The sequence below is a fragment of the Alligator sinensis genome, unplaced genomic scaffold (assembly GCF_000455745.1).
Source record: "Alligator sinensis unplaced genomic scaffold, ASM45574v1 scaffold514_1, whole genome shotgun sequence".
Taxonomy (NCBI): domain Eukaryota; kingdom Metazoa; phylum Chordata; order Crocodylia; family Alligatoridae; genus Alligator; species Alligator sinensis.
In genome coordinates this window covers 1093940-1121604 of record NW_005842385.1, presented here as the reverse complement: position 1 = coordinate 1121604, position 27665 = coordinate 1093940, and the positions used below count along the sequence as shown (strand labels likewise).

Here is a 27665-nt window from a genome sequence, read left to right as displayed (position 1 = left end):
CAGAGAAATAAGAGGCTTGATTTGAACTTGACACTGCCTTTCACAGCCTCACAGGAGGTATTGTACCTGATGGAGACATTTAAGTACTGTGTGACAGTGCATCACTAAGATACAGCTTTAGATCAATGATACATGATGTGTGGGTTGGGAGGAGAACGAAAAGCTATAATCTAAGGCTTTTCAGAACTATTGGTGCCCTGTTATAATTCCAACATTGGCCTTTCTATTTTAATCAATCCTAGTAATTTTTATACTAACTGGCCCAACCACTGCCCACCTGCTTGGGTTTTAATGTGGTGAGCATCTCAGAAATACCCAAATGAGATATCTTTTTTGTTTTACGGCTGTTGTTTTGGCTGCATATACATATACCGTATATGCCTTATCCCCAGTCCAAGCCTAATTTGTTGAATTACAATACACAAGCCATGATTGCATATCTTGGACTTTCCCATAAACATATTTTAATGGACCTGGAATGTTTTGTAGATATCTTTTTCATGGAGTCTTTGGAAAGGCTTGAAACAGTAATTTAACACGGAGGTAGCATGTTGCGGCACTTGATGGAGTAGGGATGGAAAAGAAAGTAAAATAGTAGTAGGTAAACTAGAGTGTCTGTGCAAACCAGGTACCTTTATTAAACATTTTTATATCTCCAGCAACACTAAATCCCAGGTCACTGAGCTCCTTCAGTAACTTATGCTGAGTAGCCCTCAGTGTAATTCTCATGTTGGTTATATATCAGTACATGAAAGTTACTACCAAGTTCAAATCAGATTCAGCAGACTTTTTATAGAGGATGTACTTATTCAGTTCTTGTTTTTTCATGAGTGCATATCACAGAAACCATACAGATACCTTTGACAATGCCTGCTGAGAGGCCAAAGAATTAATGAACATGGGAATTATACCATTTTAATGCTACCTGTGGTTCTTCCTACATCTAGGTTGAAGCAGAAGCATGCAGTGCATCTGCTCTCCCGCCCCACCCCCCATACCTGCACATTCTATGCTTGCCAGTCTGGATCTTTTAATGAACACTGCATTCAGTTTTACAATGGTAAATAAAATGTGAAGACTATCACTATTTAAAAATAAATTATAAGTAGTAGCATTCCTCCTGTTAGAAATATAATGTTAGACTACTGCTATTTCAAAACGTTTGTGGTTATTTAAAGGCAGTGTTTTGTTCATAGAGTCATAGATTGTGGAGTCAGAAGGGACTACGAAGGATCATCGTGTCTGACCCTCTGCCCCAGGCAGGAAAGAGGACTGAGGTCAGATGACCCCAGCCAGGTGCCTATCTAGCCTTTTCTTGAAGAACTCCAAGTAGGGGATAGTACCACCTCTCTTGACAGCCTGTTCCAGTTTCTTGCCACCCTTACTGTGAAAAATATCTTCCTAATGTCTAACCTGAATCTACTCTCCACTAGTTTGTACCCATTATTCCGAGTTACTCCTGGGGGTGCCCTGGTAAATAGTGCATCTCCAATTCTCTGTTGTCCTCCCTTGATAAACTTATTGGCGGCTACAAGGTCTCCCCTTAGATGTCTCTTGTGAAGGCTGAAGAGATCCAGATCCCTCAGCTCCCCTTGTAGGGTTTTGCACGGAGGCCACTAATACAAGTGGACCTCCTCGGAACCCTCTCCAATTTCTCCGCATCCCTCTTGAAGTGTGGCGCCCAAAACTGGACACAGTACTCCAACTGTGGCCTGACCAATGCCGCATAGAGGGGGAGCTTCACCTCCTTCGATCTGTTGGTCATGGATCTGCTAATGCACGATAAGGTGCAATTGGCTTTGTTAATGGCTTTGTTACACTGCCAGCTCTTGTTCGTCTCGGAGTCAACTATGACTCCAAGATCCCTCTGAGCCGCTGAGCTGCTGAGGAGGTCATCCCCCAACCTATAGGTGTGCTGGGGATTCCTCCTCCCTAGCTGGGGTACCTTGCAATTGTCTTTGTTGAATTGCATCCTGTTTCATACTGCCCATTGATCCAACCTGTCCAGGTCGGCCTGTATCCGCTCCCTCCCATTAGGTGTGTTAACTTTGCCCCGTAACTTGGTGTCATCTGCGAACTTGGACAGGGTGCTCTCCACATCCCCGTCCAAATCACTGATGAAGATATTAAATAACACTGGTCCAAGGACCGAACCCTGCGGGACACCACTGGGTTTTAATATGATGGCAAAACTTGAAACAAATTACTTTTAAACCACAAATATTTGTTGCCATTCAATTCAAGCACTTGCCAAGAAAGCAATTCAGAAAAAACTGAAAATGATGGGTGCTCGTCTTAATATGAAGAACAAGGCACATACACAAAACAAAAAACTGAGTAATTAGAGTGGAGGAAAGAAAAGGTTACAGTGACTCTCTGCGTATGACAGGGCTTCAAAAAACAACAAGACTAGTTTTCATTTTAATGAAGGTTATTCCTGTAGGTTTTCTAAAGGAGAGTTTTGTTGATATTTTATTTTATTTTATTTTATTTAACAGAACAGCAGCGGGTTTGTTGATTCTCCTTATATCTGTCTCCTCTCTTCCATCTCTTTGGAAAAGCAAAAATAAAAATGTGCATCACAAAGATCTGGCAATACTTCTTTTTCAGGTCAGTTACTAATTTTCAATACATCTGAATGTTTGCTTTGTTATATGTAAGTTGGTTTGTATTATATAAGGACCCAATCCTGCAGACCCTACCAAAAAAACAAAAATTGAGAATAGAAAAGTGATAAAAAATGAGAATTGTCACATTGACTTCCTTTTTCAGTGAAACTGTGCTCATGGTAAAAAACATTTCTTAATATGGTAATATTTGCAGTACTAAATGCTCTTTCTCATTGTGGACACATTTCTTGATGTATATGTATTGCTACCCATGCATGTTTTGATGTGTTGTTCTTCAAGGGTAATGGCTTTCTCACAGTCTGCAGGTATAACTGTCCAATATCAGGGACACACTATGGTCCAGAGAGTTTATCTTTTCCATTTCTGACTTGAAGTTGAAGACCAGCATGGATCTGTAACTGACTTTTTTATCTGAAGATTCTAAATCCTGTTCTTGTCTTATAACAAAATTGAGACTTTCCTTTTATTTTCCTGAACTGTGTGACCATTACTTTCAAAATTGCATATTAATTAACCAATTATAGGTATGTTGTTACCCTTTTAGTAATCATGTGCACATCTCTTTAACTTGAAATGTGTTAAACAAAGCATCCCCCCACCCCCAGGCTAAAATTTCAAAAGCAGTCCCTTTGTAAAACGTATCAGTAATGTCACAATTTCCTGCTTACCCAAAGGATGTGTTCAGTGCATCAGTTTGGAGGGGCTGAGCAGTACAAAAAAAAAAGGCCCCATACTGTAGAAAACAGGTGCCTAAAAGCCTGTGTAAGATATCTGCCTGTGTGTACAAATAATGGTTTTTACTTCTGTGGCTCAGTACCGTAGAAAGAGCAGCCTTTCTAGTTCCACAGTTCAGTACTTTTTTAAAAAGCTAGTATTTCTGTCATCTAGCAGCTAGCAGAGCTTTTATGGGAGTATCTTTAAAATAAATGTTGCATGATCCTTAGCTCTAGGACCACAGCCTAATGAGGTAGCTCTTTGGTGCTTTTACGTTTTCCCATGGCGACAGACCTTGAGTCTGAAGGTAAAGGAGATGCCAGACTATTCTTAAGTCAGTCAAGGGATTCAGGAAATTCTGTTTGCTTTCAAGATGCTTGATTGCATCAGCACGTTCTGTCTGGCTGTTCAGGGAAGGATGCACTTAATAGCAAGAAGTGCTAGGAGCTCAAAAGGAAAAGATTGCAAAAAGTTGCTGCTGTTCCTAGAAGATAAGAAGCACTTGCCTGTTAGAGCTAGATTTGGGGTTAGTTTTTCAGTGGAAACCTTTCATTGGAAAATGCTGATTTATTGAGACTAACTTTTTTCTCCCTCCCTGGGAATGTAGCAATTTTGACAGAAGTTGTAGGGTAGGCTTCTCATTTCCTGGTTGGACTTTCTGGTGAGAATGAGGTTTGTCCTGGGATAGGCAATAGCTCACGGAGTGAAGCCATTCACCTGGAGTGGGAAAACCCAAGTCCCATTCCCTGCTCCAAGTCAGAACAGTTTTTTGAATACGGGCCTCCTGCATCCCAGGTATTTGTTCTATTTATCCGGTTTTCCTCTTACTACTTTATTGGCCATTACTAGTTCACTGAAGTACTTGCTTTAGCCGAAACAAAAATCCCTTCCTCATAAACAGCCTCCAGGGTGTGAGTCAAGATTCTTAGCTCCTCTGCTAACATCTTCTGTCATTCAGAGCTGACTGAATTAGATCAGCAATGGAGAAGGCATCTGTTGTTCACTGAGAATAGTGGTTCTTCCATATCAGGACTCTTACCTGTTCAAGCACATCAGTGATTCATCCGAGAATGTTTAAGGAAGACCTCTGTCCTCATCCATGGTAGGGCCCAGCCTGAGAATAGTCTCTTACACTTTTGCCCAACTCTCTTGGCAGAGACTCTGCGAACCCCTTTGTGAGTCCACTGATTCATCTGATCTCAAGTTTTTCATGGTGACTACTGGTAGTTCTGTCTTTTTTGTGAGATCTGCTCTTCCATGCCAGGAACCCATTAACTCCTCATAAGGGCAAGGCTGTTCTTTGTACAGTAGTTCCCATCAGTGTACTGAAATTTCCTTTGAATCAAGACATTTTCCTGTCCGTCTTATGCCCTAACCCCCAAATGAGCGGAACAATAATCATACTCAGTTTAGTTTCATAGTTGTTAGAGGCTGGAAGGGACCTTACAGATCATTGGGTCCAGCCCCCGTGCACTTGCTGGGATCAGATGACCCCAGCAAGATGGGCATCAAGATGTTTTTTTGAAGATTGACATGGTGGATGACTGTATCACCTCTCTGGGGAGCCTGTTCCAAGCCCTCGGCACTCGACTTGTAAAGAAGTTTTTCCTTATGTCTAGCCTGAAGCAATCTTCAGTCAGTTTGTGCCAATTATTTCTTGTCCTCTCCTGGGGAGCCTTGATGAATAGATGCTCCCCTAAGCCCTGATGTATGCCCCTGATATATTTATAGGCTGCCACCAAGTCCCCTCTGAATAATCTCTTCTCCAGGCTGAACAGTCCCAAATCTTTCAGTCCCTTAGACTTTCATATTAGTCCAGTACAATTCATATGTACCCAAGGTGAAAGTTAGACAATGTTGAATGTCCTTCTGATCATCCTCCAGGCACTCAGACAGGAGCTAAGAGCTTCAAAAGCTGTCTTGCTCAACTGAGCCAGGCCTTGTGTCAAGGAAACTTGCACAATAGCTGAAAGATCCTGCCTAGCAGGGAACAAGGTTCATTTCTCCTCCTTTTTCAGAAGAAAACCCAAACTCAGCAACTGGGTTTTGCAACTTAGTGGTGGTTGCACACTTGCTTGACTTCCTGTTGCTTGGCCCTTCTGGCAATTTTTGGACAAAGTCCCCAAACTGAAAAAATCTTAGTGGGTTATCCCTCTTTGAGAGACAGGAGAGTCAAATAATTTTCTCGCAGATAGCTGTGTTTTCCATTTTAGTATGTCTTTTAATTCTTATATAAGCTGCCAATGTGACCACTTTTTTCCTTTGCTGCTTAGGTTGGGACCTTAATAGAGAACCCTACAATCTGGTCTTGCCTCTTGGCCCCCCAAAATTTCCTCCCTTACCAGTTAAATTGCTGGGGGCCCTTTAAGCCCTGGTATTCATGGTCCTCTGAGCCTTTCAGCAGCGTAGGCTTTTGAGGCGAAGAGTCCACTGGAAATCTGCTTTACCTCTTTATCAGTGAGGGAATGTTTGCAGTGCATGGGTTCTGGGGGTTTGCATCTCTGCTCTGTTGGAAAGATACTTCTGGATAATTGCCATCATCTGTGATAATAGGTTTAATGGGAGGAGGTTCTGGCAGCTTTCCCACTGTTAGGCAGAAAGACTATTGCCTATAGGTGGCAATGGTCATAGCATGCATTTCATTTCTAGAAGTATCCCTACTGTCACTGCATCCCCCCCCCCTCAGCAAGATAACTCCTGAAGACAAATCTGTGATCCCCTCCTGAGCCTGGTTCACACCTTGGTTTCCAGAGGCAGAAACTTGGGCTCAGATTGTGGGGAATAAATGTGAATTCTGTGTTTTGAAAATACGTTAATGTTCTTTATAGGACATAGTTTGGATTTAAGTTTCTGCACCTACAAATTGGAGCACTGACTACAGGATTAAAATGAATACGTCTTTGTTGTAAAAAAATTGTGCTGTGCATAGAGAGGCAAAGAAATGAACTTTTGTGTGACAAAACCACTTGACACTGATTTTTCTTTTCTACAGAAACATCAGTTAGGTTTTTAGACCTACTTCTGTTTGACACAAGCCACTGTAAAGCTAGAAGGTGCTAATTACTCTCTCCATAGCCTGTAAAGATAAAAATTGCCAACAAAATCTAAGGTTGCTTTAGACGGTATTAAATCAGAAATGTCAATTGTAGTTGCACTTTGTTCCCTACTGAGAGTTGGGCTTTGTCTTTTTGCTGTTAAGATTTCTGCATTTGAAAAGTCAGTAAATATAAGACTTCAGCGATGGAGAGGGTTATTTATAGTTTATCAACCAGGCAGCTGCAGTGTTCACTATATTTCTGAATGCGGTGGTTTTCAACCTGTGGTCCATGGACTTCTAGAAGCCAGAAGACTGTCTAAGGGGTCTGTGAAAGATTATTATAATCAATCAAAAGTATGTGAATGTGCACGTTTACAATTCAGAGGGGTCTGCACCTCCATTCAAAATTTGCAAAGGAGTCTACAAATGAAAAAAGGTTGAAAACTACTGTTTTAATGAAAGAATGTTCGTTTATCACAATGTCACAACAGTTCTGTTTATGGCAGCCAATTTTGTTGGGGTACAGAAAGACTCTGAGAACCCTGAGTGGAAGCAGACAGTGATGGCGATCATTTTACAGATGGAGAACCTAAGATAATGTCTTAAGAGCACAGTAGATACCAATTTTGAAGCTGGGGATAGAGCCAAACAGTCTTTTGTCACAAGTCCTGTGTGCAGCTACTGCGCCACACTGTTTTTTGCATTGTTCCCTTCCTTCTGGCCATAAATCACTTGGTTGCTTAGTGGGGGGATTTGCATCACTGCAGACTAGTAACAGATACACAGATGTAACCTAGAACTGGTCTGCTGCCCTCCCAGAGTATAAGGCAATGGTTCTCCACCTTTTTAGACTCAGTCTTCTGCCTTAGACTCAAGGCAACTCTCAGAAAATGCCAGCTCTTAGCTTTCACTGATTTCCTGAATGCAGAAGAATAATAGAGCAAAGAACTCAGACCACAACAGGGCAGAATGATTTCGATACTATGAAATCTCTTGAGTTTATCTTGTGAATCATGTATAGGTGTTTATGGGGATATAGGTTGTAGCCATGTTGGTCTAGATATCGCCTCTTCCTCAAGAGTATAGTGTTTATATACCTAAATGTGATAACTTTGCCATGGCACCTTAGCTGAGAATCACTGATGTAAGACCTCTGCCTGTGTGCTTGAGTGCTGTTCAGCCCCCAGTGACAAACCCTAGAAAGTTGTAGAGAGTAAGATCACAGATAAGCTGCAAATTTTAGGAAAAACCAAACACCAACTTTTCAGTATGTACTCTTGGTTTACATTTTTTAAATTACCTTCACAAAGAAGAATGTTCTCCATTTTTTCATGGAAGCTGAAACTAGTGTGAATACTTCTGGATATTCACTTGGGTTTCTTCAGGAATTGGCATTGATGCTACCTTGAAGATCCTATTGTGGAACTTAGCAGCTTGGGCAGTCACTGTAAAACTGCATCCTTTCTGATTGCAGCATATACCTTATATAAAATAGTACATGAAATTCAAATTCACCAGTGACAAGACAATAGCAGAGGTGATCTAGGGCGCCATAAGATTTCAAAGTTGACTAAGAGATATTTTAAAGGGGGAGGACAGGTCAAAAAGTTGGTCAGAATCTTGCAAAAATATTCCAGCTTCTAGTGCTTAACTGAACTGCCCATCTGGGCTCTTTGGGGTTTAGCACTTATGCAGAAGTATGCTTTGTGTGTCCTTGTGGCCTAAACTTTAGAAATGATGGAAGTAAATAAGGCCTGCAGATGGCTTTTGAAAATCAGGCTTAAAAGTGACCTAGTATGAAGGCATATTCTTTAAAATTACCACCAGATGTCACTGTGCATGGAGTATGAATGACAGATACTCAAAGAGGAAAGAAAAAAAAATTGGGAACAATAAATACAAAGTCACAGTATCCTCATTATTAAGACAAGCAGATGGGAGTTTCTAGTATCATGTAAATCTTGGTGCTTGTAAAGTGTCTAGCCCATTGTGCTGCCAAACCTAATTTTGCTTTTGGTCACCATCACAGTATTGTGAATGTATTATTATTTACAGTCTAGTTGAGGAAAAAAAATCATAAGCTTTTGGTTCATGAACAGGGAAGTCTCCTTTTGCTAGGTTATAGAAGAATTTCCTTGCTGTGGTTGATTGTTGTATGACAGTGATTCAAGTGACATCAGCCTTAAAAGAAAAGCTAGTTCAAGAAAATAATTTTTTCTAGCCTCTTCTTTTTTTGCTAGCCATGCTTGTTTTAAAGCCTTTTAAAACATATTCCCAAATCAGTGCTGTGGATTTCACCAAGCACTTTTGAAACTTGTTGCATGTGTTCAAATATGAAGGTGAGTAAAGCTTTTTTTCTTTTTTCCTAAGATTGGTAGGTAAAGTAAAAAAGAAGAAGGAACTGGGGGCTTTTCTACCTTCTGTACAGAGAGAGGCTTGCCAGGTAGCTTGCAAACCCTTCCATGCCTGCTTGCAAATGCTGGAAACCTTGCTTTCTACAGATCGCATGCGTTTTTCAGGGTGACAGGAAGACCAAAGTATTGTGTTTGCCTGCAGTGTGTTATTTGCTCACTATTGTTACCACAAGCCCAGTCATTGCCTTAGATTAACTGTTTTGTCTGGGTTTTTTTCTTTTACAGATGCTGAGCATAGCACTTTCAATTTATGTTGTGAACACTACTCACAGCAGTCTTCAGCACAAGCAGGGACTGCCTGTAATTAATCAAATTATCAGTTGGACAATTCTAGGTAAGATCTTCTATCCAAATCCAGTTTTCAAATAACTTTCAGGTTGGAGGGAAGCGCGTGGGTCTCTGTTTTTACATTAAATCTTTCATTTTGTCCTTTGCTACATTTTTTTTTCCTGAATGTTTACCAAAACATTTGAATGTAATGTGTCATCTTTCATCCTGCAAAAGCATTCTTTTTCTTTAATCTGTCAGTTGTTATTAAAAAACAAAACGGGTCCATTTCAGGGCTATTTTAGTAGATTTGTTTAAAGTGATTTCAAGGTTATAAATGTAAAGCCTCAATAGACAAGTAGTCTTGATATTCTGTTTTGAATATGCTGCATGTCTCTAATTTGCTTTTGGGGGAAATAAATACACAAATGTTCATTTTGCTGAATTGCAGTTAAGAAAAAGCAATCTGAGTCTGTATGCAAAAGAACTAACACAGAAAACTGAAACACTGTTTCAGGAAAATGCCATCTGCTGTGATTTCAGTTTTAATTGAAACATAGCAAGACTTTTGGAGTGTACCCATGCTGCTTAGAGCTTCCTTAGAAAGGATTTTTAGTCTGCAAACAGTAATAAATATTAGCTATTAAAGGCCTGGGATCATTTTAAAGGAAAAAAACAACACCAAACTAACTTTTGATGCCATTTTATCTTTAAGAATTTATGATTATTTACCCTAAGCAGTTATAGTTATCAACGGGAGTGTGAAATGTAGTACTTAGAAACCATTAGCCTTTCTATTCGGCAAATGACTTTTGTAGTCATGTCCTTAATCAATTTTAGATATCAGTAGTGTTTTGGCAGAGACGTATTCCAACTATTTGTTCTTGACTATGGTAATTTAGGAATTGCTTTCAGTAGTAAATATATCCCATGTAAGGCTTGATAACAACCTTTTGCTGAAGTTCAAGAACAAATATTTAAACTTGGTTTAATATTAGACTGTTGACTTTTATCTGATTACTTGCTGTCTTGTAGGGCATGTGAATTCAGATATTGGTAGACTTGCTTGAATTTAAAAATGAGCTTATTTCTTAATAAACAAGCTTCTGTCTGCATAAATGGTTGCACATAAGATTAATACAACTAAGCAAGATTAAAGGGAACATGTTTCTTTTAGAGTTTGTTCTTGGACACTTCACCATAGCGCTGTCCTCTTTTCCTCGTACAATAAGCCAACCCTGACTCTGCAGGAAGTAACTCCAGTCATTGGTGTCTACCTGCACAAATCTTAGTGAAAGGCTAGATACCCAGTTTTCCCTCTTGTTTTGAATATTTTTACACAAAGGACTAAAGAGAAGATTTTTTCAAAATGGAAGTTGAGTTGAAGAGAGGACATAGATGCCTAGAATTACAAGGGAAGTAATTCTGGAAATCTTTCCTCTTGTGCCCAGAGAAAGTTTGTAGAATTGCAACTTCAGATAAATAAATAAATTATACGCGGCAGAACTTGTGCCAGAGACATGTTCAATATTACAGTAGTACCTTTGCCTTCATATCTGAAACAACCATTCAGTTCTATATGATGAAGTACCTGTGAGAGGGATTGTGGGCCACGGGCTGCAGCAGTTAGTTGCTGTTTGTGTAGCAACTTTAAACCCAAGAGCCATGGGGCTGAAGGATTAAGACCTCTAACAGGTCATCATCACCTGTAGTCCTGAACCTGGCAACAGGTATGTCGCCATTAGTACACTTGCATGCACTGCAGCCTGTAGCAGGGCTATCCAACTCGCAGCCCTGGGGCCTCGTGGCCCACAAAGAGTTAATTTGTTACCCCAGACTCCTGTACAGCCACTGCTCCCCCCATCGCTGTGGATGCAGCTGAAGCCTGGGTCTCCAGGTTTCCCCTCCCTCCTCTGGCTTCCACTTCCTGCCCTTGCTCCAGGGGATGAAGTGGTAGAGTGTGGCCCAGAGTTCCCATGGTGCATGGCAGGGGTGGGCAAAATGTGCCCGGGGGCCAGATACGGCCCACCAGGTCATTCTGTTCAGCCCGCGGGGCCCCTAAAAAATTTAGAAAATGAATATTTATCTGCCCTGGGCTGCCTGTCATGTGGCCCTGGATGGCTTGCCAAAACTCAGTAAGCGGCCCTCTGCCCAAAATAATTGCCTGGCCTTGGTGCATGGTGTAGTGGGGGAACCCATGGCTGGGGAGGTAAAGGTGAGGTTGGGGCACCCACACAGCAGACTGCCCAGGGAGCCTATGGCTTATGCTGGTGCAGCCCACGGAGCATGCAGCCAGTGGGGCGTGCGGCTCCCAGCCACTTAAAGTTGGACAGCCCTGGCCTGTAAGATAGCAGCCTGAATTGTATGCCCTTTCTCAGACTTACTGGCACTGTGAATGCACCAGACTTCTCCCATTAACACTTCTGCACAGTTTGGGCTCATTTAACTCTCCTTCTGAGAAGGTCACTGGCAGAATAACCCCCCTACTGGCTGAAATCTCACTTGAAGTACAAAGGAGAACCTAACCTTAACTAAGCAATTGCTGATACTCGTAGATGTTTCATTTCCTACTTCTGCTTCTTTTGTAGTGCATGATGTATTTGCCAGTGAGTAGATCTGAAAGTGTGGAACTTTCTTGGAAAAAATGTTTGACTTAGGCCTACAATAGAACCGTAACGCCTCAGGAGCCTTTTTTCAAGACTTGAATTAATGTTCTATAAGTGGGGAAAAATGACATGGGTTACAGTAGTAGTCCAGGGTGAAGCTGTACCTTTTACTTGCTGTGCCTTCCAATAGGTGCCCTTGTTTAGTGACAGGCATACACTTTCACTCCTGAGTGAAGTCCTGTGATCCACTCCTCTTCTAGATATGATTTACCAATCTTACTGGGTCCCCTGCTTACCAACTGCTACTTTCAGCTGCTCCAACTGGATTAGGCATCTGCTCTCTCTGGGAGCATGACATCAGTATGAAGTTGCGAAGACCAGAATGGCTTTTTTAAAACAAGTGCTTATTGTTAGAGGGAGAGAGCAGCAAAAGTCACAAACACCTTTGCGGAGAGTGCTTTCCCTGAATGTAGCCATGTTCACCAGTTTTTATGTAGATCCCACTTAACTCCAAGCATTGGGGCTGTCTGCACTCTGACATTTGGACCTCTGGTCCACGTGCATCTGTCGGGTCACAGGGGGCACCTACACATGTGCCCAACACCTGCTTTGATGCATACTAATAAGTATGTTCCAGCAGCCTCAGGGTCACGTGTATTCAGCAAATACCATCAGATGAGCTTTAATTGAAACACCCCTGCTGCCATTTTGAAGCACGGGACACTGAATACAGGAGGCACTGCGGGCACTTTAATTAGAGCAGCTCCTGAGAGCCACTCTAATTCAAATGCCCCCTCCACTCTGGAGCATGTCTAAAGATGCCACAGTTGTCGTGTATCCATTTTAGAGTTCCTTAGTCCAAGAGTTTCCCACCCAAGAACCCCTTGAGGTTTTGAGCAGAACTCCTGACCCAGGTCAAATTGGTGCATACATTTGTTCTGAGTGCGTCAAAAGTGTTTCTTGCCTCCCCCTCCCTCCCCTTCCCCACTCTCCCCAAGAGCAGTTTCATTGCCTTGTGCTCTCATGGGTAATATGAACAAATGATTCATTGCTGGGTTCTGGAAGACCTGCAGAGAGTTCCAGCTGGCAATAGCAGTTAGAGTTATGTAATAGCAGCTATGTGACAGTAGTAAACATGCAGAGGTACACACAATAGCCGTAAAACAAATACAGATGTGTCCTCTGTTCCTTACAATTGCACTGTTTGTTTTAGTTAAGTTAAAGAAAAAAATATTTGTATTTTAACCCAAATTTTCACAATTGGTAAGAAATCTGCCTTAGCCACTTCTAAATTTTGAAGAAATATTTTAGTAGTTATAAATATGACAAACAAACATACAAGAGGAATTGCAGAGGTCAGTAAGGCCCCTGCTACACGTTACATATATTACACAATTAACTGGTTAATTGCACAATAAAAGTACACTAGCACACGCACAAAGATTGGCCACACATGCAAAGTAATTATCACAGAATTAACTGGTTAATCATGTAATAAATTTAGAATGGCTACATGTGCAAAGTAATTTTCACACCATAAAAAAATGTCCTTCCTGCTATACAAAGAGCCAGCTGGCTACAAAGTTAGTGCTTAAAAATGTGTAACAACTTTATAGCTGGTTTCTATCCAGCTTGAATTCGACATATAGGAGGGCCCTAAGAAATATTCAGATCCATTAATGACTAATATCTGATATAATGTCATGAATAGCAAGGTCCGGGAGAGGGATTCTCTCCTGACTTAAGATCGTGAGTAGGAATGATCATACCCGATGGGCTTAATGGGGACAGGTGCCATGCTTATTTCCTTACCGCCAGCTCTGATGAGCAGCTTTGCTGCAACTCCCTCTTGTTCTGGGCCTTCTTTAAGCTTAAAATGCCATTAGATGTAATGAATAACTGGATTCAACATTTGGTAGTGGACTGTGGGTTGTTTTTCCTCTCATGAAATTGTTTGGATGCTAACTTAAGTTCCCAAGATGAGACACCTAAAATTGATTCAGCATGTGCCACTACTGGCTTCCTTAAAATGTTCTTGTTTATGCTCATGCAAGAGGGGAAATTTACACGTAAACAGCAACAGTTTAATAATTGGATGCTTTCTGTAGCTCTTCCAAACTTTGGCAGATTTGTTGAACTAATATGAAAGAGAATAGAGTTAGTTCAGTAAATGTTATGGAAAACTTTGATTAGCTTGTTTAAAACAAACTTCAGGAAACTGGCAGCAGGAAGTATGGTCTAGAGTGAATGTTCATAAATATTTGCAAATTAAATAAATGCAACATTTTATCTTTGTGTTCTTAATTAAGTAATAGATTTTCCATGCTTGTGGCAGTGACTTACAGTTTCATATTTATTGCAGCCTCCTCCTTGGTAGTGCCATTATTGAGCCCCACATTTCTCTTCCAGCGATTGCTCAGCATACTGCTCTCCTTGATGTCAACCTATCTGCTCCTCAGCACTGGGTGGGTACCTACTTCTTCTTACATTTTGATATGTTTTATATGAGACAAGATACATGTGCTGCTTGTATATGAAAATTTAAGAACTGTAGAAGTGTTTGAAATTGCATAGCTTATCTTTTCCATCAGCAGCATTTCCTTCCTATAATCCTCCTGGTATTACATGCATTCCATTTCTCCAGAGTGCCTAGTGCCTAAGCTGACAGAATGGTTTAGTTCTAGCCCCATGGGGTGGATGAATGGTGCATGGTTAGTCTAAAGGCTGGATCTCATATGGGGTCAGTCTCTGGGCCAAATCCTGCACTACCCCAATCCAGCTGTGCATTGCCCACTATCCCAATCTCGCACTGCCCCACGCTGCACTACCATGATCCAGCTGCATGCTGCCTGCCAATCAGATTTGCTCATGCCAGCATGATCTGGCATGCAGGGCCATGTTATCTGGCCTGCAGGGCTCCCCACAGGTCTGGAAATTTGGCAGTAGGAGAGACATAATTAACGCTGCTAGTTCTTCTCTGCCACCAAATTTCCAGACCCTGGGGGAGCCCCACAGGCAAATAATACAGCTCCATGGGCTGGGGTTTCAGTACCCCTGGCTTAGTAACATTCAAACTTGCACCAAAATAAATTAATGTGCTTTTACATTTTTTTGTTTTTGTTTTCTTGTCCAAGTTTTTGTGCAGACTACTTCTTAAATGCACTGCCCAGGATACAAAGAAATAAAGGGCATGTGTGTTGTTTAAAATTACATCTCCCTGCAGAAGAGAGTGATGGCTAAATCTGGTTGTGTAGAACAATGGGGGCCAACCTTTTTGGCAGGTGTGCCTCACATTAGCCCCCCACACTCCAATCACCTTTCCCTGCCTGATCTGCTCTATCTGTCCTATCTTCTGCTTCTGTGCTGCCTGTCCCCTCCCTGATCTGCCTCATGCCATATGCAGAGGTTGCTTGCAGCACAGCACTTGTGGGACCCATGTTGCAGGTTCATCATTATTGGTGTAGAGGGTTCTTAACGAGATTATACCAAGACTTTTTGCATTTCAATCTCCAGTGGGTTTGCAGAGACCCAGGCCTTTTCCTATTGAGCCAAGATGTCCATCTGGAGGATCTTGGCCACATTCCTCTATACATCTTTCTCTCGGTCATCTCAGTCCTGGGTTTGTGAGAGCACGTGGGTCCAGTCTTTCATTTGTGGTTGCTGCTTGTCTGTTCTCAAAGAGGCCTGAGGGAATAGTACTATGGTACCCAAAAGCTTTCCTGTGTCTACACCAACAATGCAATTGGTCCAATAAAAATATCACGCACAAGAATTCTTGCTGCTTGCATAACTCCTGAACCATCATAGCAACATTACCTCAATGCTACTAGAAAAGTTTTGTTTCTGAACCCCCTAAAACCAGAACTATTTGGGTCCAGGCCTGAGAGAGGACACTGAAGGCTTTCCTCAGTCTGTACCAACTATATAGTTGGTCTAATAAAAGATGTCAGCCGCAAGAATTCTTGCTTCTCACAAACCTTTTTTAAGCATGTGTGAGATATGAGAAAGGGAGGTGAGGTTATATGTGAATTGTTTGATTTTTGTTTTGCTTTATTGGAAAATAAAACATTTTTCATTTGACAGATTAACACTGTTGGTTTTGACTAGTTTCCAAGGAAACACAGGCAGGGGTCAGCAGGACTCTGCATGGTTTTTCACCAGCTCATCTTGTGAGCTGTTTCCTGACACTAGTTCCAGTGGTGACCCCTACCACATACACTCCCCCAGAGTGAGGGACTTGAAGCTTTCTGGTTCCCTATGGTGGAGCCACAGGTCTAGGATCCTCAATTTAACACAAGGTTCATAAAGGTTCTGCACTCCTAGTCTGCGTGAGGAAAGATTAATGCCTCCCACTCCAGTGGACCAGATGAGGGAGATCTCCAGCAGCTGCAGAGTGATGGTGGTCTATCTCACCTAGCTATTAAAGACCTTCCGTGCATAAGCTGAACCTACCCTGATCACACAGCAGGTGATCCTAAAAGACCACAATGGCTAATTGCGGTGGCAACAGAGCAGATGAACCTATGCATTGCCCATTCACTGTGGCCCTGAAGGGTGCCGCATGGAACAGTGTTTTCCATACCATTACCTTAAGCGATCGGATACGTGTTAAAAACTCCATTTGCTTCACTTTATAACATAAATGATATTTTTAATGCCAGTACTATTGACTATGTAACTGTTGATTGTTATGGTGTAGAATTACAAGTATTCAACAAATGATTTTACTCTAGTTTGAAATTGTATTCCAGGGTGTGTATCTAATATCAATACTATATTATTGTTCATTTTATATATTTATTAATCCTTTGATGTTCCTTTTTTACTTCTAAAAAAATTAAAATATTTTTAAAAGCAACTAAAACTTTTCCAAAGCACTATTTTTATTCTGAAAATGAAAAAAAATATTAGATTCCATGAATACCACCAAAGACTTAAGTATTGCTTATTAAATTTACATAGAAGGTAGTCAGATTCTGTGGTAGTGGCTGGAAGTCACAACCACCAAAATTCTTTAAATCTACATTATTACTTTGAATGAAGAAGCTGTTGTTTTACATTTTAGTTCCAGCTGATAAACTTGGGGATTTTGCCCTAGATATAAGTTCTTGTTAGCAATAGAATAATTACATCTCTTAATTATAGATGTCAAACTTGCATTAGGGTAGACTAAACTTTCATAACTGTGGAAATTATTTAATGTTACGAAATGTGATGTGGCCTTTTTCTGATGTGGCCCCATGTCCATTGGGACCTGGAATGATATCACCAAGTGAATTTCATACAATGTTGGTCCCCAAGGTGTCACTTGATATAATTTCTAGGTGTTGCCTAATTAGGCTGGACTTGAAATACTGTCTTGGAAGTCAGATAGCTCTGGTTCTTCAGGAAGTGGGAGCCAAGTGAGCAGTTTCCCTATGGGTTTTTAAAATTTTCTTTTTAATTTTTTAAGTTTAATTTCTTTTAAAAAAATGTTATTTATGTATTTTCTTTTGGAAAACCCCATGCCAAAAGAAAAATCTGGGCTGTATATTTACAAACAATGGAGCAGCACCAGAAAAAAAAATAGCCAGAACAGAAGCACTCCTCTTTTTTCCTACCCTACTGTGCATTATTTAATCCCCAGTCACTTGACCAAAGCCATTCAGGTTTTCTTAGAAATTGTGTGTTTATAGATTTCTGTGTTTTTTCTAGCTCAGATAAAAAGTAGTATAAATTTCAAAGTACCTGTCTATGCATAATTGATATTTATTACAGTTTATTAAAACTAATTAATTATATTCGCAAATTAATTTTGCATTCAGATATGAAGCTCTCTTTCCATTGGTGTTAACTGGGTTGATGTTTGCATGGATCAATATGGAACAAGAAGCCCTACAGTACTATGGTCTTTCACTCAAACCAAAGGTAACATCAAGATAGTTACATTTACACTTAATCATACCAATATCTTAATCTAATCTACTAGGAAAATAAACTTCCCAGTGATGGCTTTAGTTAAGTTTCAGCTTAATTTCCTTTAGGTACACTAGATTTTAAAAGTATCCTAAACATGTATCGTTGGACAGTGTGTTGTAAAACTCATTTATCTATTCTTTTGAGTATGAAAAGATGGTATTGGGTTCCTGTTTCTTAAGAAAACCTGAGAATAAAAGACTTATAAAATGTATTTAATGTATCTTTAAGTGTTTTTTTTAATGTAGCAATTTGGTATGATGATGTAGTGTAAATTCTAGGATTTCCTCTCAGACTAAGTTTACAGTATGTATAGATGTGACATTCTCGTTTCTGCTATTTAACAATACATCAATGATGATCTAAATCCATTCTAGTCACGCTGCTGTTTTGCTTGTGGATTATTTTTTGGATCCTTGAGTTGGTTAGAACCCAGGCACCTATTCCAGAGATATCCAGCTATTCTGTGTCTTTCGCAACTGGCATAATACCAAGCCCTTCTTATTTCCCAGGAATGGATCACTGATGATAACAGTAGAGATTTGTTGCAAGGATGCATAGGAATGTGCCAGAGTCTTTTAGAGGGGAAAGGTACAGCACTGAATTTTCTCTGCTTTTGTAATTTATCAGTAGTTAATCTAGCAGCAGCATGGTACCATGTTGAGCTACAAACTGGGAGAGCAGATTTTGGGGATTAATAAATTATTAGTCAGGAAGAATAGTCAGGGGCTGAAATTGCAGCAGAAGCATTTGCAAGAGCTGACCTAGCAATTATTGTATTTCTTTCTTATTTTCCTTACTTGTAGCCATGTCATTTTAAAACTTCAGATACACCAATATTTACTGAGCTGAGGCTAACTATTAGAAATGAAAATGGGAAATAATTGCTTTTTATTTACATAACTTAACAAGCTGAGGCTCCTATATATCATGCAGGTCTGCTTCATTAAGTCCTAAATAATAGAAATGGAAGCACAATATGAAAGATGCATGGTTAGGATTCTGCTTATGAGGCTATAATTGTGGCAGGATGTTATCAGTGAAGGATGTTCAGTTCGGGATTCACTTCATATTGGTAATCTAACAGAGGCCTAATTTCTTGACCTGTTGGGTACCATACTAAAGCATTTTGTATATTTTTGCTTGAAGGATGGTATTAATTTTTGTTGAGGAAGTTTTGGTATTTGCTTGTAGTTTTGAGGCTTTTAAAGTCTTTTTTTATAGTATGTATACACTCCAAAACAAATACAATAAGGAACATTATAATACCATATTTACTTGAAGTTAAGACAAGGTATTTTCCACCAATCAGCATGGGGAGTGGGGGGAAGCTTTTTGTCTTGCATTTGGGTAAAAGAAAACCTCATTAAATATGTTGTCTGTCATTAAACTGCTGCCAAATACAGCATGTACTCAGGAATAGAAACCAACTATAAAGCTGATTAAATGCAGCCAACACGGAGTATGACTATAAAACACCCAGATTGGGCAAACATACAGATGGGAATTTACCACAAGGGTAGGTTAGTACAGCTTATTTAAATATGATACAGGGTATTGTCCATTATGCTCAGTCTCTCTCATTGTTGACTCTCTTTAAAATCATGGTGAATCACTACACTGAATGTATTTTGACTTCCTTTTCACTTTCTTCCCATTTCCAGCAATTTCTGTTTCTTCACCAGCCTTAAATGTCTGGCAAACAACATGAAACAGGGACCCAAACAGTTCACCCAAAATCCTTCCGTCACCCCCTCTCTTAGCCTGTCACATATGATTAATGTGGCCCCATCCTCCATGAGATGAAGCTAGACCAGGTTGCTGTATGCCTCATCTGCATATACATTTTTAGAGGATCCCAGGACTCATGCCAAGAACACTTGATTCTAGTCATGAGTGGGGGCTAATTAGCACATGGATCCTTTGTGGGGCACATATCAGGAGTACACACACATACTGAGCAGTGTTGAGCTATGAGGTCACCGTGCCTTGAAATGCTGTTGGCTCTGTTGGGGCCCAGCCCAGTAAACTATAATAAATCACAAGTGTTTTGGCCTTGGGCTAATATCATGTATAATTTGTACTATAGGTATAGAAGTGCTACTTGAAAGTGTGTTTATGGAGTGCCTGTGCTAAAACTTGCAGCAGTTTCAAAAAGGTAAAATGCATCAATCCTGGATGGACTAAGTCTGTGGGTACCTGTAGTAATTTGCCTATTTGCAAATTATTATAGGTGTGTTTATTTCAGAGTCAGTGTTTTCAAATTTACCCCTCACTTCCGTGTGTTCAGGGAAAGCAAGGTGTGATAGCAAGGGAGAGGAAGGCGTGCAGGGGAAGAAGGTTGGGGGGGCAGCGGGCTACCTTACCCTATCAGATTTCTTTTCCCTTCTGTAGCAGTGGGAGGGGGACAGAATCAATGCAAACTTCCGATACTTGGATTCTATACCTAAAAAATTATAACAAACTTATAAAATTCCATATATAGAATCTAATTATTGGGGGTCATCATATAATAAGAGTCATCTCATATTTGAGTAAATATGGTAATTAGATATGAATGAAAATGTTCAGTCTGTGGTACAATAGCATTTTTATCCTGTGTATTTCATTACCTATATCTTTTTTTTTATTGAAAATAATTTCCTCCTGTTTTTTTAGAAGACTGCAATTATTGAAAAGAATTTCCTCCTGTTTTTTTAGAAGACTGGGAAATTAATCCCTACAGCTATACTCTTCCCTAGTAAGAACCGCTACATTTAAGAAAACAGCTTAGTTTTTTGCTGACAAGATTATTTTTAAGCAAAGTACATTAGAGATCCGTCATACAAAACTTTTGCCTTTGACTTTTCCCAGTGAAAGAGTAATGGACTTTTAAACTCTGAAGATTTTTCTTCCTTTGGTCAAATGGTATTTTATCGAGAGCAACATTTAAAAATGAAAAAAACCCTAAAAACCTGCAGCCTTTTTGCATGCTTGTTCATGGCATACCTCGTTTCTCATTAATTTCAGTCCTTATTGCTTCAGGTGTTTTGTATTCATGTTTTCTGTGAATAGTTCACATTTTTTAAACAAATGCACACACAAGATTTTAGATTAAAAAAGGAAAAGAGGACAATGATTAGGGGTGCACTGATAAAGATTTTTTTGGCCAATACTGAGCCAATTATTAACCTGTTATATTGGCTGATACCGATCTGATAACCAATTTAAAGGAATGCAGCTGGGCAATGTGGAGAGGAGCGCCCTGTAGGTAAGTCTGGAGAGGGGAAAGGGCATGGGAGAGGGAAGTAGCTTGTGGGGTGGGGCAGATTGAGGCACCCACAGTGAGGAAGGGAGTGGGACTGGGGGCGCTGCCCAGCCAGGCAGCAAATAGGACACCAGGGTGGGGAGTGGGATGGAGCCGCGAACGGCTTGTCCAGGCGGCGCGGCTCATTGCGGTTACGTGCACCTCCAGCAGAGGCATGGGGAAGCATGTGCCCCCCCCAGATTTGTGCATGGGGCAGAGGTAGGCTGCCTGTTCTGGGCTCGAGGCCAGGGGTAGAACTAGCCTCCTCCCAGTGTGGGGGGTCGGGCTTGGAGCAGGCAGGACTGGGGTGGGCTCAGCTATGCAGGGTGGGCAGGTGGTGGTAGCGGCACTGGGACGGGTGGTTGTGGGGGGGCCTAAAGTGAATTTTGGGGTGGCTATAGCTCCTCAAGCCCCTCCTGAGTGCTGCCTCTGCTCAGGGCACTCCGGTCTGCTGCCTTTTCCCTCAGGAGCCCCACACCGGCTGCATGTCCCCTGCCCACCCCGCAGCAGGGGCTCCTGTGGGAAAGGCATCTGAGTGAAGTGCTCTAAGCAGGGGAGGCACTTGGGGGGGCTATAGCTGCCCCAAAATTTGCCTTAGCACCCCCCCCACCATAGTCCCCTCTGCCACCACTGTCCGCCCTGCACAGTTGAGCCCAGCCCCCCCACCAGGAAGAGGCTGGCGCTGCCCCTGACCCTGAGTCCACAGCAGGAAGCCCGCCCCGTGCACAAATCTGGCGGAGCACGTGCCCCCCAGGTGTGCACACAGCAGCAGGGAGCTGCCTCCTCCCCTGCACCCCCTAGACAAGCCACCTGCAGCTCTGTCCCACTCCCTGGCCCCAGGGTCCCATTCACCACCCTGGCTGGGCAGCACCCCCTGCCCCACTCGCTCCCTCACTGTGGGGGCTTCAATCTGCCCTCCCCCATCCCCTTCCTTCTCCCATGCCTCTTCCCCTTCACAGACTTACCTGCAGGGCTGTGCTCTCCATGCTGCCCAGCTGCACTCCTGGCCGCATGCAGGGCAGCTTCCCCCATGTATGCAGCATCTGGAGGCCCTGGCCAGTAGGCACAATATATTTATCGGTGACATTATCTGCTACACTGGCCAAAAAAAGCCGATAGCCGATCCAATATGTGACTGATATATCGGTGCACCTCTAATAGCTATAAAACTTTGTGTGAAAAATTTTCTTATGAAAAGGGGCAGCAGAAATTCCTCCTAGTTTATTTGATCATTGTATTTATACAGTATTTTTCTGGCAAATTCTTTAAAGCACAATGAAACTGGGAAAGGCTTGCAGTCTTCTTCACAATGTCTCTCTGGCTACTGTGGTTCAGTAGTGGGTTAATTTCTCATTCTTTCTGCTAAAAATGTTTTTGGCATCAAAGTGAACCAACTGACATTATGTACTGATTTCTTCTTGCTGTCTTCACAGCTGGCTATTTTGAACTTCTCCTATAGTACTGATATAACTCAGTTTCGACAACTCCACCTGGATGACACCCGCAGGTCTTTTTTCTTTGTATCCTTTTGCTGTGTTCAAAAAGTAGCAATTACGACACAGTAATTTGCAGTGCAAAAATTGGGCACTTTGAAAGATTCTTAATCTGGCATTTCTGGTCTGCCTATTGCTGTATTCAAATTATAGTTCCTGTATTCAAACTCAGGACATTATCTGATTTGTGCAATGTGTGTAAAATCCTAACTTCCTATATATTCCAGAAACCAAAATTGTCCCTGGTAACTTCTTTCTTCTTGGTTTGTGAGGATGGTAGCTGTAAGAGATGGATATGATTTGCCACTGGGGAGGTGAGGGAGATTTGGCAGCTCAGCCAGGGGCTTTATCAAATAGGTAAGGGATAATAGGCAATGTCATGACTCTGATGGAAGGTTTCTAAGAACAGTTGGCAAGGACAAGGGTTTATAGTGCAGCTGAGTAGAGAGGTGACGGGGTATCAACAGTAATGGCTCCATTTTTTATTTTAACAGCGTCACAAGAAACTCGCTAATCTTTGCCCAGAAATTCAAGCATGCCTTTTTTAAATCTAAACCAACTGGGGAAGGATGGACCAGAATGTCAGAGCATCCAGAATTTGAATCTGGACTATTAGGAGGTCAGAAGAAAATCAAGGAAGCTTGATGCTTTACTTAGAGAGGCGAGTCAGAACAAAGGAAAGGGACCAGATGGCTTGCTGGGTGCAAGAAAGCTAAGTTTGACTGGGGGAGGAAGGTGCTTGAAAAATAACTGCATAAATACGTATGAAATGGAAAAGTTTAATTTGAAAATTTATGTAATAAGCAGTAAAGTTTTCTTTTTAAAATTTAATGAAGTTTTTATTCTTTCTTGACCGAAGGTCTTATACTGAGTTAGAAAACTTACTGTGGTTATTGGAGAGTGTTTGTTTAAAAAAAGAAAACTAAAATGTCTTGAACCTCCAGTATAGCCCAACTTTTCATCTAAGCATCTCAGTATATTTGATTTTATTCCCAAAAACATGTACTTATTTTTACTGAGAATAAAGTCCAATGAATATCTATTCATTTTTAATATATATTTAAGAAATTACTATAAACAGCAGTGTTTGAAGAAAAAAATCCTTTTCAGTTGGCAATCTAGCAGTACTACTATGAAATTAGATTGTGTATTTGTAATTTAAGAACATGTCAAGATGCCCAATGAGGGCTTGACAGCTGGCCTGTACTGAGGGGCCTTAGGCCTTTATTAGTCTGATCTTGCAGTAAGAGATTCAGATTGCATATGCTTAGTATCTAGATTAAGCAGCAAACCCAGTCCATTATGCTATTGGGCTTTTTTTCCTGTTTGTTAGAGGTTTGTAGTTTTTTATAAAACTTTATTGGAAGAATTGTGTTGTATTGTTAGAGTGCTGGATTACCAAACCTGAAGCAACATGCTGTGCTTGGGGGAGAGAACTTTATTTGTAGTGACAGATTCAGAAAACATTGCTTGCAAAATCTGTAAGACCCAAGTAGACAGTTAGTGGTGAACTATTTACGCAGAAGTCAAAAAACTCTGGGCGCAATACATGCGCGCTTTAAAGTGCATTAGCCTATTTTAATGCTCATTAAATCCTCACTTAAAAACCATGGGTGCCTGTACATGAGCAGACTCAATTAATGGAGTTTGCTGCAGCGCAGTAATTACCATGCTCCAGCAGCCTCCTGTATCTTGTGTATCAGTGTCCCTGTGCTTAAAAATGGCAGCAGGGGCTCTTGAACTAAAGCTAATTCAGGATCTGAAGTGTAGTTTTCTATTTCTAATTGTAATAGAATAGGAGCAACCTTGCTTTTCATAGTGCCAGGCAGGACTGGTGTATGAAACAAAAGCCTTCAGCAGAAAAAAAAAATCCTGGTATTTGGATTTGATCTTTTTATAGTAACTTTTATTATGCATTTTCCTTAGCTACATCTAGGTTTTCTTCATTGTGACAGCCTTTTTTGGTACTGGAAACATAGCTTCTGTCAACAGGTAAATTTAATTGATTCTGTTTGGAGAAACTCTTTGGCTAGGGACAGAAATTACACACAAACCGGTGTAAGTGATTGGAAACTGGTTCAAACCTGTAACACAACAGAAGTTCAGTGTACATAAACTGCTTTCAAAATGGTCGAAACCATTTTAAGATGAACCTGAATGGATGTAGTACCAGACTAAACTGATTTAGATTAAATCGGTTTATTGAACTTCTGCCCCAAATCCCTTCCAGATTCAGATTAACTCACAGTCCCCCAGCATCCCAAATGTTTTGCACCTCCCTTCAGAGAGTGGGTGGGCTAGCCTTGCCCAGGGTGCCTGCCCTAGCCAAGCAGAGAGATGTGCTCTAGTGCCCCCTGGCTTCTGGCCTGGACCACTGTGGGCATGTGGTTGTACTTCCGGAATCAAAAGTGAATGTCTGTTCACTTGCTCATAGGTTCAATCTATGCAGCTCAGACTAACCTGCAAAGACTGAATTGATTCAGCCTTGGGCCTTCTGACTGTCTGTACTTGCCTGCATGCAAAGAATCAGCAGGGCAAAAAAGACTTTCAGGAACACAGCAGAAGCAACATGTTTAACAAAACAGTCCAATACACCCAAAGCAGTAGTGAAATAGTGATTGTTATTACTTAACTTTGGTAATATGTTGTCTCAAGGGCCAGTACTTCCAGCAAAGCATTTGTCTCAGTTTTTGTTGGTATAAGTTGAAGGAACCCATTCCCCTCTGGAACAGTTGTGTAGCTTGAAGAATTCTGCTGGCAGTGATTAGAAAAGAATGCTGAGATATCAGAGCCTTTATAATGCTGCATTTGAGCAAGATAAGGGTAGCTTGAATGCTTGGATTCTGAACAAAGTATATAATGTCTTATTAGCAAGAGAAATGAAACCACCTGCTTTTTTATGACAAACACTATTGCAGAGATGCATTTTAATAATCTCATTTTATTGTTTTCACGGTTCTCTAGTTTTGACCCAGCTTCTGTATATTGCTTCCTGACAGTATTCAGTCCCTTTATGATGGGAGGCTTGCTGGTGTTGAAGGTTAGTAATTGCATGTTAGTGTCATTTTTCTCAAAGAACAGCTTAATGACTACTGTGTTTTGCATGCAGGAATTTTTTTCTGTAGTTTTAGTGTATATGTATTTTTGAGAATCATTAATATTTTCATCAGGTGTTCAACTCTCTTTGAGATTAAATATATCTGAGATTTGAACGCTGCCATACATGGTTGGACTCCAGTATCCAGAATGCAATGATAGTTATGTTTTGTTATATTTAAACAGAATTGTTATATCTTGTAAGGACTGATAAATAATCAAAACACTAAATTTATTCCTTGGTGTGTAATACTCTCATAAGTTAGTGAAATAAACATTTTTATTCTCTCCACCTGTTCAAACTGTATGAAGCAGACATGTTAACTTTCCTACTGATTTTTGTCATTGTTTTGATAACCTAAATGTATTTGATTTTAGGAAATAGCCTTTCCAAAGATTGGCTTGCCATTTTCTCTGCCTATGCTGTCATTTCCTGTTTGGTGGCAAAGCGTGGCAGATTCTTTTGATGTCTGATATAAGAGTCATTTAGATAGCACTAGGGGAAACAGGACAGGCAGTCCTGTTGCTACATTTTTCTTGTGATGAGAGAGATTTTACCCTGCTAGGTTTTCTCCCAAGAAGCAAAGTAATTTTTTTTCTTCATATAGAAGAACAACCAGAGTCTGCCATCCAGCTTTGAGCGCAGACCTGATAGATGCTGGAGAGTACTGACCACAAGCAGGGCTGCAGCCAGACGTTGCCTGCTTGTCCTACATACTTTTAACAAAAACCCAGCCTTTGCCTTCCAGCACATACAAAGACAGGAGCTGTGAAATGGCATATTTAGTCCTTTTCTAAAAAGGTGTACTGCCTTGTTGATATCTCTCTTGTTTAAGAAGTGTGAAGCAAATCTGAATGCAATGCTCGCACTTTCAGGGTTTTGTACTTAATTTATTAGGTCATGCACATTTGCTTAGTTTGGTTGTGCAGAGGCAGTGAGTGAAATATGTTTTTGCTGGTTATATCTCCATCCAGACTGAAATCACCTAATGTGCTGGGAACTGCCTCATAAAATATTGCACATAAATCATTCTCAGTTGTAGCATTTGTGGAATAAGGCAGGACAAGCCAACACCACTAACTACATCTCTCTACTCATAGAATAGTTATGCTAGTATAGGTTAAATGAAATTAAGATCACTAGCGTGTTTTAATTATGGATGTTTTTCACTGCATCTAAGCCTTGACCATAAATTGTAATGCACGCAAGAAAAAAATATGAGCAAAGAAAGTGTAGAAGATCATTTGGCAGAGAATATATGCTCACTAAACTGACATTGAGGTGTCTCAAAATAGCCATTCCGAAAGCATTAATTTGTTTCCACTAGTGATGTTCTTGTAGGCCGTTCTCCTAATGTTGTTGTAAGCCTTAATGTAATTTGTGTTTTTTAAACAGGTTATAATCCCTTTTGTTCTTGTGTCTTGTGCTTTTGAAGCTGTTCAAGTCACAACACAGCTATCTTCTAAAAGGTACAGTAGATGTTTTACTGCGATAGTGTCTATGGGATTCATTGCAGTGATCAGTCAAACAGTGTTTCCGAACACTGCTGCTTAATTAGTAAGGATGTGACAAACCCTGAACCAGACTCCATTTGTATGCAGATCTGCTCGCTTTAAAAGAATTTGGAGTTGTCGAGTCTCAGTTCAGAAAAAAAATGTGGGAGGCATCACTCTGCTTTTCTCAATTTTTCAGTTGGGACTGGGCAGTTGCACCCATACAAGATGCACTATTCCTAATGCTACCCCAGGCAGATGCTCATACAGCCACACTCACTTTTTCTTTAAATTGTCCAATGAAGGAGATTCTACCACGTCATGGGCAACTTGTTTAGTGTCTTGCCATTAGGAAGACAAGGTTCCTTGGGTGAATCTGATATCTTTTATTAGACCAACCCAAATAGTTGGAAAATAATTTTTAAGCAAGCTTTCGGGTTCAAAAACCCTGTCAGGCTGAGGAAGTTTCAGCAGTTGGTGTGTGCTCTTCCTGGATGCAATGAAAAGTAAAGAAGCCAGCGGCTGGGCTGGTATTCATACAAGACAAGTAGTCAGTGAAAATGTAGATTGAGGAGTCAATGGGTGAGAGACAGGCTGGGGTGGGGGGAGAGAAGGGGGATGAAAGTGGAGAGATACCTGGAGAGAAGGGGGATGAAAGTGGAGAGATACCTGG

At 40.8% G+C, this 27665-nt stretch overlaps 1 protein-coding gene across 13 annotated transcripts in view; it reads left to right on the top strand.

Moving 5' to 3' along the window:
- The window catches only part of PIGN (phosphatidylinositol glycan anchor biosynthesis class N), a 170722-nt gene that overhangs the window by 119947 nt on the left and 23110 nt on the right, over positions 1-27665 (top strand). For 5 of the 13 annotated variants that reach the window (XM_025211020.1, XM_025211024.1, XM_025211019.1 and 2 more), the window contains 8 exons: positions 2499-2610; positions 9021-9129; positions 14031-14133; positions 17473-17575; positions 22343-22429; positions 24339-24394; positions 25367-25442; positions 26895-26968. In XM_025211020.1, the coding sequence (XP_025066805.1) occupies positions 2499-2610; positions 9021-9129; positions 14031-14133; positions 17473-17575; positions 22343-22429; positions 24339-24394; positions 25367-25442; positions 26895-26968 (720 nt within the window). Of the gene's footprint in view, positions 1-2498; positions 2611-9020; positions 9130-14030; positions 14134-17472; positions 17576-19712; positions 19782-22342; positions 22430-22896; positions 23022-24328; positions 24395-25366; positions 25443-26894; positions 26969-27665 lie in introns of those variants that run through there. The other 8 variants (XR_003095436.1, XR_003095435.1, XR_003095441.1 and 5 more) reach the window with 7 other exon arrangements.